This window comes from Terrapene carolina, unplaced genomic scaffold (assembly GCF_002925995.2).
Source record: "Terrapene carolina triunguis isolate 2854851 unplaced genomic scaffold, T_m_triunguis-2.0 Scaffold194, whole genome shotgun sequence".
NCBI classification, from domain to species: Eukaryota; Metazoa; Chordata; order Testudines; family Emydidae; genus Terrapene; species Terrapene triunguis.
In genome coordinates, this window is record NW_020664545.1 from 8,672,345 (window position 1) to 8,686,513 (window position 14,169).

Consider the following 14,169-nt stretch of genomic DNA (forward strand, 5'->3'; position numbering starts at 1 on the left):
TGGAGGCTGATGAGCTAAGGGGTTAATTATCCCATCAGCTGAGATGGCAGTTCAAAAGCACAGGCCCTAGGTACAAAGGGGAGGCTAGCAGAATCCAGGGGAAGATAGGTTTCTGGCTGGCGAGAGGCCCCTTGCTTCTGCTGCTTCTTGGAGACAGGGCTGAGGATTGAAGGACGCTATAGGTAGATCTACTGCATGGAGATTGTGGTGGTAACATCAATAATCTCACAGAGGTGTTGATAATTAAGAGGCATCTGACTGTGGAGAACTCCAGGGTGGGAGAGAAACTAGCTTTGTGAAAGCCACAATATTTTAGGGTAAGTGCAAATTTGGTTCAAGCATAAAATAATATGTCGAGGTTTGGCTGACACACAGCTAACTTCCTTCCGATCAGCATGTTTTAAAAAACGTGAACTTAAAAGTGGTATCACAAGTAATAAAACAAAGGTTTAACATCGGCTCAAAAATACAGGCAGACCAGATGGTGGTTTTCTGACTGTTTCGTGTTTCGTTATAAAAATGCATCTTAAACCATTACATATTTAAACCAGCGGAATATAAAAAACTGCCTGTGGCTGAGTTGTAAATAACTTCTCCGTTTTTTTCCCCAATTATATACATAAGAGCGTTTCCAAAGGACAGTATGTGACTGGTTTACACAGAATTCTGTAGGGTTTATCTATCTTCTAATGTCTAAAGTACTATTTACATCAAATCTGGATCTTTAGCTCTCCTCAGACCCTGAAACGCAAGAAGAAAATAATACCCGAGTATGGAAGGAGTGTGCTGTTTCAGTGGGGGCAACCAATACACAGAGAAGCAGATGTATAGTTCCCTATGAACAATTGAAAAGCATGTTCTGAATCTCTTCGAAGACCTGATGGCACAGGTCATCTCTGGACTTCAATCCATCCAGATAAACTGAAAAGGGGAAAAACAATCACTGATCAGTTGCAGTCAGAATGGCATTTGTGAAGGTCAAATTTCAAAAGGCACTTGAACCATGTCATGCAGGTGGCCAGCACAAAATAACCCCCAGCCCCAAAACACCTGCATTGTCAACCAAAATAAATCTCATTCCACGGAGTCTCTCAGGTTGGTTTAGACTTCCGGGAATAACCTGTTCCTCAGGCTGCATGGTTATAAATAACACTTTGCCTTTGAATGGTGTTTTCTAATCAAAGCTGTTAGCTAATGTTAATGAGGCTGCAACCAGGCCAGTGTTCCTGGCTTCATCACAAGCAAAATAGCAGGGAATAACCTCCTGGAATGAAGTCTTGCCTGCCTTAAATCAGCAGCACCGTTTGCAGTGAGAGTAACTTACCAGCATCAACCTCCTGGGTCTCCATTTCCTTCCTGTATTTTAAATACATGGGCCACACGTGTCCATCGAAAAGACCAGGTGGGTCGGGTATAGGATAATGGCGTGTACTGTGGGTGTTAAAAGGGAAAGGAAGCTGTTAGATTACTATGTTTCATTGTGTCTGGCACCATAGGCGCCGACTCCGTGGGTGCAGCGGGGCTGGAGCACCCATGGGGAAAAATTACCGGGTGCTCCGCACCCACTGGAAGCCAAGCTCCCCCCACTCCCGCCTTGCCTCCTACCGCCCTCCCTCCCAGCGCTTCCCGTCCGCCACCTAACAGCTGTTTGGCAGCACTTAAGACTTTACGGGAGGGAGGGGGAGGAGCGGGGACGCGGTGCACTCGGGGGAGGAGGTGGAGAAGAGGTGGGGCGGGGACTTGGGGGAAGGAGGCGGAATGGGGACATAGAGGGGGCGGGGACTTTGGGGAAGGGGGTGGAATTGGAGTGGAGCGAGGGTGGTCCAGGGATGGGGCTGTGGAACGGGGGCTCGAGCACCCACGGGGCAGAGGGGAAGTCGGCGCCTATGTCTGGCACAATGCTAAAGACCAAAGGCAGGTATCTAATGGTCCTTCAATAGTATATGTGTAATGAGATTCCTTCCTAGGTGGTGTGCTGGGGAGTGGGTTAGCACTGGAGCCGTTTTATTTTTTTAATGGCGATTCTTCAGGCTGATGCCAAGACTATTTGGTGAGGGGGCCGCGTGTTGCCCGTTGAAATTTTGTTGGTTGCTTTCAGGTTTACAGAGATATCAAAGACACAACACTTCAACTCTGCCCTTAAAAATAGAAGCCCTCACATCATAACCAATTCAATCCCAGGCCTTCTCCTTCACTCTCCACCCCGCTTTGCAAAAATGGTGAAGTCTGAGGTTTCCTAAGGGAGTTAAGTGCCCAGAGACAATAAGAGTTGGACATTTCAGGAAGTAAAGCTGTCTTTGGAAATGCCCCATTAGCTGGCCTCGTCCTCTGACTGACTTGAAAGTTTGGAATTGGAACTTCAGTTGGAAAGTGATGTCAATACATATAGTATTGAATCACAACAGTCACGTGACTAATACGCGGTCTTGCCTACGTGCGCAGAACCTAGAGCAAAGCCAAATATTATTAAACGTAGCTCAAGCGACTAGCTTACCTCCTCCTCCTCTTGCATTCGTCATAGGGAACTGTCAGATAGTAGCGTTTGTTGAACAAGTCGGTCAGTGGTCTGGGGAAGCAGGGGAAAAAAGGCAACACTAGATCACTACTAGATCACTTATCTCCTCAGACGGAGAGACAAATGCTAGTGGCCACGCTGCGACAAATAGAAGCTTTCTACATTTCCTCTATGGCTTGGCGTGCCATTGCTTCAAATTCTGCAGCAGACAATGTTTCAGTCAGCCTGAAATTTCCAAATACTTGTGCGTACTACACAGAAGTAAGGTGTCTAAAGGGGCCCAAACAGCCAGATTTGGCACAAGAAAGCTAGTCAGCCCATGATCCTAGGGGGAAAAACAATGCAGGCTGTTAATTCTTTCACATTTGACTTGAATTATGTTCCTACTAGGCTGAAAAAACACTCACTGGAGAGGTCAGATCAGACCAGAGGATCACTGCAAGACCAATCAGATTTGTACAGCAGGGTTGAGCAAAGTTTGACTGACAGAATTCTGATACCTCCCATGAAGGCTCCCAGAATGCAGCATTCCATCTTGGCCTACAGATAGGCTGTTCACTTCAAGATGGAGCCTTTCATAATGGGACCCAAAGTCTCATTTGGGCAACACTGCTCCACTTCATTCAGGCACTGTACAGGCCTTGGGGGCCCTAGGCAAGTTACCGATGTAGTCTTCAAAGAGGCTCTCCTAATATGTAGTCTGTGGAGACAACCCTTTTACATTTGACGTTCAGCTTCAGAAAGCAGATTGCCTGTACCTGTGAAGCTTGATAGACTCAGCGTTTAAACATCGAGCAGGTGTCATCGTACATGCTGTCCCCGCAAAACCAGCCACCGAGGGTAAGGCCAGAAGGGACCGTTGTGATCATCTCGTCTGATCTCCTGTCTAACACAGGCCAGAGAACTTCCCCGAAATAATTCCTTGCGCAGATCTTTTAGAAGGACTTCCAAACTTGATTTAAAAATTGCCAGTGAGGGAGAACCCACGATAACTTTCAGTTAATTACTCTCACTGTTAAACATTTATGCCTTATTTCCAGTCTGAATTTGTCTAACTTCCAGCCATTGGACCGTGTTATGCCTTCTCTGCTAGACTGAAGAGCCCATTATTCAATATTTGTTCCCCATGAGGGTACTGTTAGATGGAAATCAAGTCGCCTCTTATCCAGTTGAGAGCTAAGATTCTGATGCAAGGCAACTGTAACGCTTCTTGGAAGTCTCATAGTTGTCGACTGTATTTCACTAAAGTTACATTAAGGTTATATGTGTGGACATATAAGTCATGGAGACTTCCATGTCCCTCCTTCTCCAGCCTAGTCCACTACTCCCCACCTCCAAAACTAATTTTTCACTGCAAGAAGAGTGCAGAAAAATGTTGTTTTTCTCAATGTGAAATTAATTGCTGAGTTCAGTCCAGTTCCTAATTGAGATTTACCTCACAGGAGGCTATTAGATGGCTTTCCCTTCACCCTGTCCCTGGGTTCTTGTCACGCAGACAGAAAGCAGAAGACCAGAAGTCCAAAGTGCAGGCAATGTGATGTTTATTGGGGTTAGTTTCCAGCAAGCATGTGACGCTGCCGAGCCTTGTTTCCTAGTGTCCCCTCTCCCCCTGCTCAGCAGGTAATGCACGCCCACAGTCCCACCCCTTACAATTTAAGGGTCATGTTCTGTTTTGGGCCTGGGGTCTTCATCCCACCTCTTGTACCCCTTGGGAGGGGTAAGGAGTGAGGTTGTGCTACAGTCAGGGACAGGCATTTCTTTGGTCTTTTATACCTCCACCCCCCATCCCTCTTTGCCCCGCCCGACTGGTTGCTTGACCTTGCCTTGAGATAGGGGTTGAGGCAATCTTAAAGTGTGCTCTCCAGTAACACGTTAACTGCTCTTAGCTGTTCCCATTGTACTTACAAACCCATCTGGAAGCACCATACACAGTGTCTTTTGTCCTTTGTTAGGACATATTAGTAGAAGATATAAGAGGATCAAAAAGTCAAACCCAAAATTCTATCCCAGGCTAACAAACAAACCTATGTACTAACAGAGGCCAAGGACTGAATGGGCTTGGAGAATAAAGTATCTTCTTGATCCCATCAGTGATCATTGCCGGTCTAGGCTGAGACACGCTGGCAGGAGAACATAGGAGGGAAGTTTTAATGACCACTGCAGGATCAGTGGGTAAGGAGCTCTGGTCTAAGCAGAAGTCTGGGTGCCTGTCACTCCCAAATTCAAATTCTCGCTCTTGATTAAAAACTTGCCTTGAGCAAGTCAATCTCTATGGGCTGGTCTACACTGGGGGGGAGGGGGGTGTGTGTCGACGTAAGATACGCAAACTTCAGCTACGTGAATAGCGTAGCTGAAGTCAAAGTATCCTATTCGACTTACCCCGCTGTGAGGACGGTGACAAATCGACCGCCACGGCTCCCCCATCGACGCCGCTTACTCCTCCTGACGAGGTGGAGTATGCGCGTCGATTCGGGGATCGATTTAGCGCGTCTAGATGAGACGCGATAAATCGATCCCCGAGAGATCGATTTCTACCCGCCGATCCAGGCGGGTAGTGAAGACGTGCCCTATGTGTCTGTTTCCCCATCAGTAACGTGGGGAAAATTCTTCCCTACGGCACCTCACAGCAGCACTGCAAGGATCAGTTAACTAATTGCAAGGAGGCTTCGGTGCCCAGAGCTCTAAATCTAGCCTTTTCATTGCCACACCTTTGTCTGTAAATAAAAAGACATTTTACTTGTAATTGTAAAGCAGGAAGCCTTCAATGACCAGGATGTGGATCTCCTCTGGGACGGGTTCTTTAGAGTTAGGCCTAACGTTCACCCCATGGGAGCGGGCAAACTTCCTTGGCTCCTCAATCCACGCCTGCACCGTGCTCACCATTGCATCCATATCCAACGATTCCAGCGCTAGTGAGAAGAAAGTAAGGTGGGGAAGTCAAAAGCCACAAACCACAGAGGCATGAAAGTGTGTAAATATAAACTTGTCATATAGAATTATGGAAATTTACCATTAAATCTTAATATTAGAGTGAAAAAGAAATACTTAGGAAAAATATACATTACTGCTTCCTACAGCGATCACCGCTCTTACCATCCCATTGTTTAAAGCCGTCTTCCCCGACTTCTATCTGATCTTGTGGCTGAAATATAGTGAGCAATAAAACAGGGCTGCAAAGGCAGGGTGATCAGTTAGCTAAGACAAGATCACAACCTGGGCACTGCTGCACTACACAACGGAGCAAGTGTTCATTTAACAAACCGGCTGCCGCCTCCTTCTGGGGGGGAAATTTGACGGGGCCTTTTGACAGTCCCCGCAGCCTGAGAGCTTCAGAAAGTTCGTTTGCTCTCTTGTCCCCGGGGGCTGCTTCTGACAAAGGATTCTAAGTTTAACATAGTCTAATAATGCCAGATCTGATTAGATATAGGACCATGGTTTTTACACAAAGAAATAGAATCTTCGGATGTAAAAAACACAGGTAGTACTAAGTGACAATTGCTAGATCACATGTTCAGCATAGTAGGAATGAGTGTAACGAACACGTCCAATAAAAGCTGTATGTCAGCATAGTAAATCTTGCTTCATCTTAGCTGTGCTTTCAAGAACCATTTATAAATTAGCCATGCCAGAGTGAAATTATATATTTTACAGAAAAAATTAGCAAGAACTCCACCCCCTTTACCCTAAACTCCTATTAGCATTCATCTAGCTGCATTTTGTGGATTAGGGTGAAGAAATGCTCCCAATTTAGCAATAGATACAATCTATTTAGTTCTATTCAGTAGGGTGTATATGCTTATGAAGGTCGGACAAACTGCTTATAGGTTTGTCAGCACAGGAAAATCTACGAGGCTGGGGGTATCGTGTTATTAAAATAGGATTGCTCCAACTGTATCATCATAACATGGCTTGGTCTTGCCTAGATCAGTGGGATCCAACTATGGTATAACCCTGGGGTAGGCAACCTATGGCACGGGTGCCAAAGGCGGCATACGAGCTGATTTTCAGTGGCACTCCCACTGCCCGGGTCCTGGCCACCGGTCCGGGGGGCTCTGCATTTTAATCTAATTTTAAATAAAGCTTCTTAAACATTTTAAAAACCTTATTTACTTTACATACAACAATAGTTAAGTTATATATTATAGACTTATAGAAAGAGACCTTCTAAAAACGTTAAAATGTATGACTGGCACGCGAAACCTTAAATCAGAGTGAATAAATGAAGACTCGGCACACCGCTTCTGAAAGGTTGCCGACCCCTGGTATAACCATTATGAAAATTGTTAGTGTGAAACACAATTCAAGAACATGTTCTAACGTGGCTTGGTCTTTGACATCATCTGGGCTTGATCCAACACACCCACTACCTCCAATGGGATCTTTTCCCACTGACTTCCATTGGCTTTGGCTCAGGGTCCTACAGAGGTAAAACAGAGCTAATGGTGTTAGACAGTCCCCTGACATAATACTCTTCCTGGCCCAGCTCCTGAAAGATATTTTGACTCCTAACTTCCATTGAAATCAGTGACAGTTAGGAGCCTGAATACTTTTGAGGATGTGCCTAAAGGACGATAGATTGGTTTGGCTTTGTTTTAAATTATAAATGCCGACCCGCTTGCAGCTTTGTCATAAAAGATCATTGGAAAGCACCGGAAAGAGAATGATAGCAAGAAAGGGTCAAGACAAACTAGGAAAATAATTTGAAATAAAAGCAAAAAAAAAAAAAAGTTCCTTTAAAACCGTGGGCTGATCTAAGGTTAGATGCGCTTGCTTTGAAATTAAAACTCAAGGAGATCGGCTGTGGAAATGATCATTTCCACAGCCTATGTTCCAACCTTGTTGGCCCAACACGCTGGGTTCCACATACTGTGTTGAAACTAACACACTAGCATTTAGTAAAAGGCAATGGTATTTCAGTCTGTCCAAAACAATTCCAAAGTGAAATATGTTCTTCCTAAACAACTTAACCTCACAAACGCACACCGAACGTCCCTATGGTACATACTTGACATTGTACTAAAGAGAGAAATACATTAAATATATAACTATTTCTAAATCCATTAAATAGGGAGAGTAGTTATACTTACCTTGTAAAAATCATCCTGATGGACAACACAACAGTTTGGAAGTGCTTTGATAAGCCGGTTGGTCAAAGTGGTTTTGCCACCGTTGGTCACGCTAAATAGAAAATTTGAAGCAGCATTGGGGAAGATGCATTAGTTCAATGGGCAATGACTGCCGACTAACAGCACTTCTTCAGAGGGTATTTCCATTACAACCAGGTCTATTTGCTTCTGCATTATACGAATGAAAAAGAATCTTTAATCAAGCATTCTGATCTGTGGCACGTGTTGATGGCCAGCAGGCTCCACACTGTTTGCCCTGATGGAAGGAAGGGATGTTTCTTACATTAATTCCATCACTTCCGCTTCAATATTTCTTGCCCCCGCAGGATCTGGCAAAAGAGGCTAGGGACAGCATCCCTGCCTGTCCTAATAGCCATTGATGGACCTGTCCTCCATGAATTTATCTAGTTCTGTTATAGGCTTGGCCTTCACAACATCTCCAGGGTCCTCCTCTCAAGAACCAGAGCCAAAGGGGGGGACCCCTCCAGTCAGAGGGAAAGTCCCCCGTCCTTCAGATTGTTCCCCTCAGTCTCAAATGGGGGGTGTTCTATGAAACCTCTAGTTAAATTGCTCCCCTTTTGGGGGCCCAGGATCTCTGCCATGTGTGTTTCAATGAGAGCCCTGACATCTCTCTGAGACCCATGTGGCTTCAGCCCTGAAGGGGCAAAGTTGCTCACTTAAAATATCGCCCCGTCTTTAAATCCTGGGACTCTGAACAACGAACATGAGCAGACGTCTCCCAGGGATTCGCTCGATGGGGACTGGCCCAGGCAGGCACCCTTTTGATGAACAAGCCATTTTAAAAATAGATTCCAAATGTCTTCTTCTTGGCACTGCTTTAGCCCCGTTACCCTGCTATCTGTGGGACTTAGGATACATCAGTTGATACAGCCAAGATCCTTGAGACTTTAAAAAAAATCTGCCGCAAGAGGGAAACGCTTTAAACAGCTGCCTTAAAAATAACCCCAACGCAGGGAGTCTACCTTTGCTGTCCTGTGAATGAGTCTTGGGGCAGATCTGGATTCAAACTCCCATGTTCCCCCCACAACTGCATCCCCAAGCGGCGGGATTTTCCTCCCCAGAGGAGGGCGGGAGCCATCAGGGCTGAATGTGCCAACTTCGAACATTTCATTCCAAAGCTTTCACCCTCGCATGCTTTTTCATACCCTATACATCAGATCCTCCACAGGTGTCCGTTGAATGGCCCGTGACAACCGGCCCCTGCAGAGGATCTGTCCCCTGCAGTCACCCAATTCGGGAGGTTCATGCAGATCTACTTCCCAGTCTCATTCATTTGGAGGGGGAAGGAAAAAAAGACCCTTCTTTTTGGATCCATTTTAGGAAGCTTTTCCATCAACTTCCCCGGGGTTTTGCAATGGAACACTTAAAACCTCACTCTGCCTTGAAAGGCTCTTTCGTTTTCTTAGCGGTTTAAACCTACTTAGAAATCACGGATAAAGATAAAGCTTTTCTGGCTTCAGCTCCCTCCCTTTATTACTATATAAATCCCAACCTGCGGAGCTCTCCGCGTGCAATAGAACAAGCATGATCTAGTGTTAGGAGACATTAGTGCTAGATTTTTGCCTTATTTAAATCCCCGCCTTATTACCACATAAAAGTACATATCATCTTCACGCCCCAGGGCGTGCCGCGCGCAACAACAATAAAAAGCAGGAAATAAATGCAGTGACGTACCCCCCTATACCTATGATGTATTTCATCTTCCGGGAGTTGCGTCCTCAGCGGCAATGGGGAGGGAAGAAACTTGGATTCACGAGCAGAAAGGATGCAGAGCTAATGCTTGATCCTTTCTCTCTCTAAACGAGTGCTTGTCTCCAGCCTCTCGCTCTCAGCTCTGCTTGCAAGTTGCTTGACTATTTCATTGAGGAAAAAAGACGTGGGCGCCTTTAATTTATACCCTGCTTCTGCAATGACCTCCCCCCTCCCTCAGCCTTTCCGTGCCCCACGGGGTGATGGAAAAGCACTATGACTATCATGAGATGCAATACTTTAGAAGCTGGCCTTAGCCAGTCCTGATCTCAGCAGCTGGGTCATGCGCAGAGCAGCGGCACCTGTTTTCCACTCCTCCCAGACCCCTTACTACCCCTTGCTAGCTGGGTTATAAATACCTTCTTGGCAAACCTTTCCTTTGCCTAAATTAGGAATGGGCAAGCTGAGACTGTCCCCCCTTTTTACATTTCCACGGGGACTTCTGGGGTAGGGGAGGGAGGTTGGTAATGGCACAATGAAAAGCGTTGCCTTTTCCTTGAAGTGACACACACAACTTCTTTGCCTTCCCTTCCCTTTCTCCTGTGTTTCTAAGTGCCTCACAGCGAAAGCATGAGAACTCAGGATTCCGACTAGGATTTTTAGAGGAACATTTCAAAGAAGAATGCAGGGGGAGGCGGTGAAATTATGCTGGGCTACCACCCCTTGAGGCTTTTTGGGGACGGGCACGTTGGCTTAACCGCCCACTATTTGGGCTTATTTCTTCCACGTAGACACAAACGCATGAAAAATTACATGGGCTGCCTTCCTAAGCGTCTGCTTCTGCAGAATTGACTCCTATGGAGTAGCACTGACTCATGGGAGTTGACTTGAGTTGGACTACACACTTGAATACATACTACTCAGTGTGAGCAGAGATTGGAGAACCTGCCCCCAAACCTTTATTCTTTCCCAAGGCCCTGCTTTTTGTCCTACTCAAATGCTTTTGCAGGTATAAGGAACTGGGAACCTTTTGAAGTGAAGGCTAAAAAAAAGCTGGTGTTAACCTGGAGATAATTTTTAATGATCTTTTTTTTCAGATCAATATGATGCTAACAGTGCATAAAATACACTTAAACCTCCTCTGTTTTGAACAGAGATGAAGCTTCTGGGTTTGAATTCCCCAACCAGAGTGTATCTTTTCTGTTGTGCGTTTGATAGAATCAGTGGATAGACAAAAGCTTACCGGAAGATTCCTTACTTTGCAAGCCTTTGTATGCACCATTGTAAACCTTTGTGCTGTTGATTTGTATTTAAACGACACTGTGGACAAGTCCTGTCCCTTTCTTCTTCACTCTTTTGCAGTCCCAGAGAGCCAAATTTTGCACTGTGCTCTTGGGGTTACTGTACATGTGGGTAGTGCTGAGGTGGGGGCTTAGCCAGTGGATTGTCGGGCTGAAAGCCAAGCTGAAGGAGAATGCAGGGGGTTCAGACACTCCTACAGCACTGAGGTTGCATTAATGGCCATGGAAAGGGTTCCCAGGTGCCCTGCTGTAAGGATTTTTAGGGACCCTATCTGACCAGAAGACTTCGGGGAGCCTTACAGTATACCTCCCGCTGGGTCCCCACTTAAGCCCCTCTATCTGAGCTGGAATAAAAGAAACCACCACATGGAGATGAACTCACAACACTCTATTTACTAAAGGAGAAGGAAGGAAGGGGAGGGGCATGGATTAAGGACACTAGAGATTTGGAATATAAGCAAACACACGCACTCGATAAAGCGAAGATGTTTTTCTACCTCCTTCAGGTACTGCCGGTGGTGAGGTTGCAGAATCCGGACTGGTGAGATCAGTGATGGACACCAACGGTGGATCACAGGGGGCCAAGATAGGTAAGTAACCCTATCTCAGACCCACCCTGTCCCTCTTTGCATCGTCTGTGGGTGAGTGTCAGATCTAACTAACCGGATCTAGTCCGAGAGCGCACGTCTGCTTCCCAAAAGCAAATAATTAATAAACCCCAAGATGACAACTTCGTTCAGAGAGTGGCTACTGCAGGCCAGTAACCCATGTGGGAGCTGTACCACCCCACAGAGAGAGTGAGCTTTTAGACACCCGAGCCCCAAAGATTAGACAAGAGCCCCTGGCCCCTCCCTTCGTTTGTTTATATAGAAACCGGTTACTTAGCAACAACTGATTCCCGCTCTTTTCACTTTCCCGCCTTTTGCATGGAGGTCACCTTGTTCTTATCCAGACCAAGATGGCCACCTAATAAACAGTGCCCTAAAATCCAACTGGGTGCGTGCCTTCCCCAAGAATTTGGCAGGGTTGTAATTAACACTGCATCTTGGAGAAGAGGGAAGAGAAGGATTCTTGCTGAGCTTTTACACGGCACTAATCATTGTAGCATCTGATTGCGTAGTATTTTCTGTACTGCATCTTCCAGAGAATCACCGGGCAATACAAACACCCTCAGAATTTGACCCATTAAGAATAGGAAATCTGCCCATCCCAATGATAAACGTCTATGGACGGTCGCAAAAAAAAAAGCACGGTTTGAGTGGTTTGCACATGTCACCCATAGGCCTAGATCGGTGTTTCCCAACGTATTCCCATCAGTTTAAGCACAGCACAATATTTGCAGTGGGGAGTCAAGGGGGCAGATCCTCAGCTCAATTGAATCTTCATAGCTCCATTTCAGTGGCGTCGGAGCTAGGACCCGCTGAGGATCTGGCCCAAGATTGGATCTAGGGTCATTTAGCTTTTCCCACCCTCACTGCACCTGTCCTCTGCCCTGCACGCCTGGGCTGGGAAGCTCTGCCAGAGATCAAAATACCAATGTATTGCATTAGTTTGGCCAGGTGTAATCTGGTGTTTGCATAGTCGTATTTCAAACATAACACATACAATTTTAATGAAAACATCACTAACAACATTTCTCAATGTATCATTATTGTTGGATCAACTGAAACTTCCTTTTTCTTCCCTGTGTGTAAATAGTGTCTTTACTGACACTTTATTCGTACAAATACCTCCCACCAACCCTCCTCAAACAGATTCGGAATATGTTACCTCTCTTTATATTTCTTGCGTATTAAGAATGTTTACAAATAGTTAAAAGGGTTAAAATTTTGATAGTTAAAATTTTGGAGCTGGTTTGAATTGTATGTGAAAGCAGATAATTTTACATAGAACTTAATGCTTTTTTCCAAGGACTAAAGTAGGACTAAAAGTCAAATGAACAAAATGTCTCAAATACCCCAAGAAGCTAACGATCGCACCCCAAAGTTCCTGTATGTGAAGCACCAAAAATAAACATAAAATGTTCTGTTGAAGACTTTCCCTCTCTCCATTTGCTTTGTCACTTCATTAATCTCCCCTAGTGTTGAAATTTTCTTTACTCATGGTATTAACGATGCATAATTGTAAGATTTCTGGGGCAGGGATCTTGCCTTGTTTTCAGCCTAACGCCCCATGCACATCTATCGTGACATATATCTGATAATAATGTACATCGGGGTAGGCAACCTATGGCACGTGTGCCGAAGGTGGCACACGAGCTGATTTTCAGTGGCACTCTCACTGGCTGGTCCTGGCCACCGGTCCGGGGAGCTCTGCATTTTAATTTAATTTTAAACGAAGCTTCTTAAACATTTTAAAAACCTTATTTACTTTACATACAACAATAGTTTAGTTATATATTATAGACTTATAGAAAGAGACCTTCTAAAAATGTTAAAATGTATTCCTGGCACGCGAAACCTTAAATTAGAGTGAATAAATGAAGACCCGGCACACCACTTCTGAAAGGTTGCTGACCCCTGATGTACATCATCAAACATGTTGCTTCATTCATAGGCTACCTTAATTTTAAAATAACAATATTGGCATAAAACAGGGGTGTGGGGAAGGTGAATTTTCAGTGGTGGTGGTTGGGGTGGAACTTTGCTCTTTTGTTGTGGGAATTTGGGAAGAAAGGGTTTCAAAACTCCTGGACGATTATGGGAAATGTTGAAGTGTCACTTTAAGGCTTGAGAATTGAAATGATTTCTATAGTAGTTGATTATAAGTTTTGGGGGGCAAAGCTTTGTTTTTATCATACTTCATGAATTTTCGGATGGTCTGGTGGGGTATTTTTCTTGCTTAAAGTCTGTGGACTTGCTTGCCTTTTAATGAAACTAAACTGAGCAAGATTTGCCACACAGAGTAATTTTGGGTTAAAGTGGCAGATTTGGATTTGAGCTATAACAGGATGTGCCATTCTTGTACATGTCTCATTATTGCCTCCACCAGAGAAGCCCGCTTTATATGTCCAACTAGATGCTCTCTAAACAGGCAGAAAGCAAAACCACAATAAGTGACTTTTGATTGAGAAGGAGAGGAGGGACTCAAACCTTTCATCTACCCCATGTGGTCCGGTTCATAGACTTTAGCGATAGACACAATCTTTTAGGTAAGATTGGCAGAATTTGATTTTTATTTTGTTGTAATTTTGATGGATAATATGTTTATTTTTAAGCATTTTTTTCCATTTTTATCAATTTAAATTTTCATGGTTGCATGAAATTGGGGGTAAGGGGGAGTCAACGTCACATGTCAAAATATACTAAGTAAATATCCTTAGCATTTTTCTTATCTTGCCTGTCTCTACAGTTCAGTCATCATCAATGGAAATATTTTTCATTGGTTTGTGTGTATATGGTGAAATGGACGTTTTCCGACATTTACCCATAAAAATCTAATCCATCTAAGATTACTTTTAAATCATTTAGTCTATCCCAGAGCCTGGCAGGATTGTTTCCTACAGTGCTTTGCCAAG

The 14,169-nt window shown here is 44.7% G+C and overlaps 1 protein-coding gene across 1 annotated transcript; it reads right to left on the reverse strand.

The window, feature by feature from the left end:
- Positions 1–485: 485 nt before the first annotated feature.
- NMRK2 (nicotinamide riboside kinase 2) lies at positions 486–9,620 on the reverse strand. Its single transcript, XM_024202855.3, has 7 exons — positions 9,337–9,620; positions 7,603–7,693; positions 5,609–5,657; positions 5,253–5,424; positions 2,495–2,566; positions 1,325–1,431; positions 486–921 (listed from the first exon to the last, which is right to left on the reverse strand). The coding sequence occupies exons 1-7, from the start codon at positions 9,360–9,362 to the stop codon at positions 836–838; spliced, it is 603 nt and encodes a 200-aa protein (XP_024058623.1). The 5' UTR covers positions 9,363–9,620; the 3' UTR covers positions 486–835.
- Positions 9,621–14,169: the final 4,549 nt, after the last annotated feature.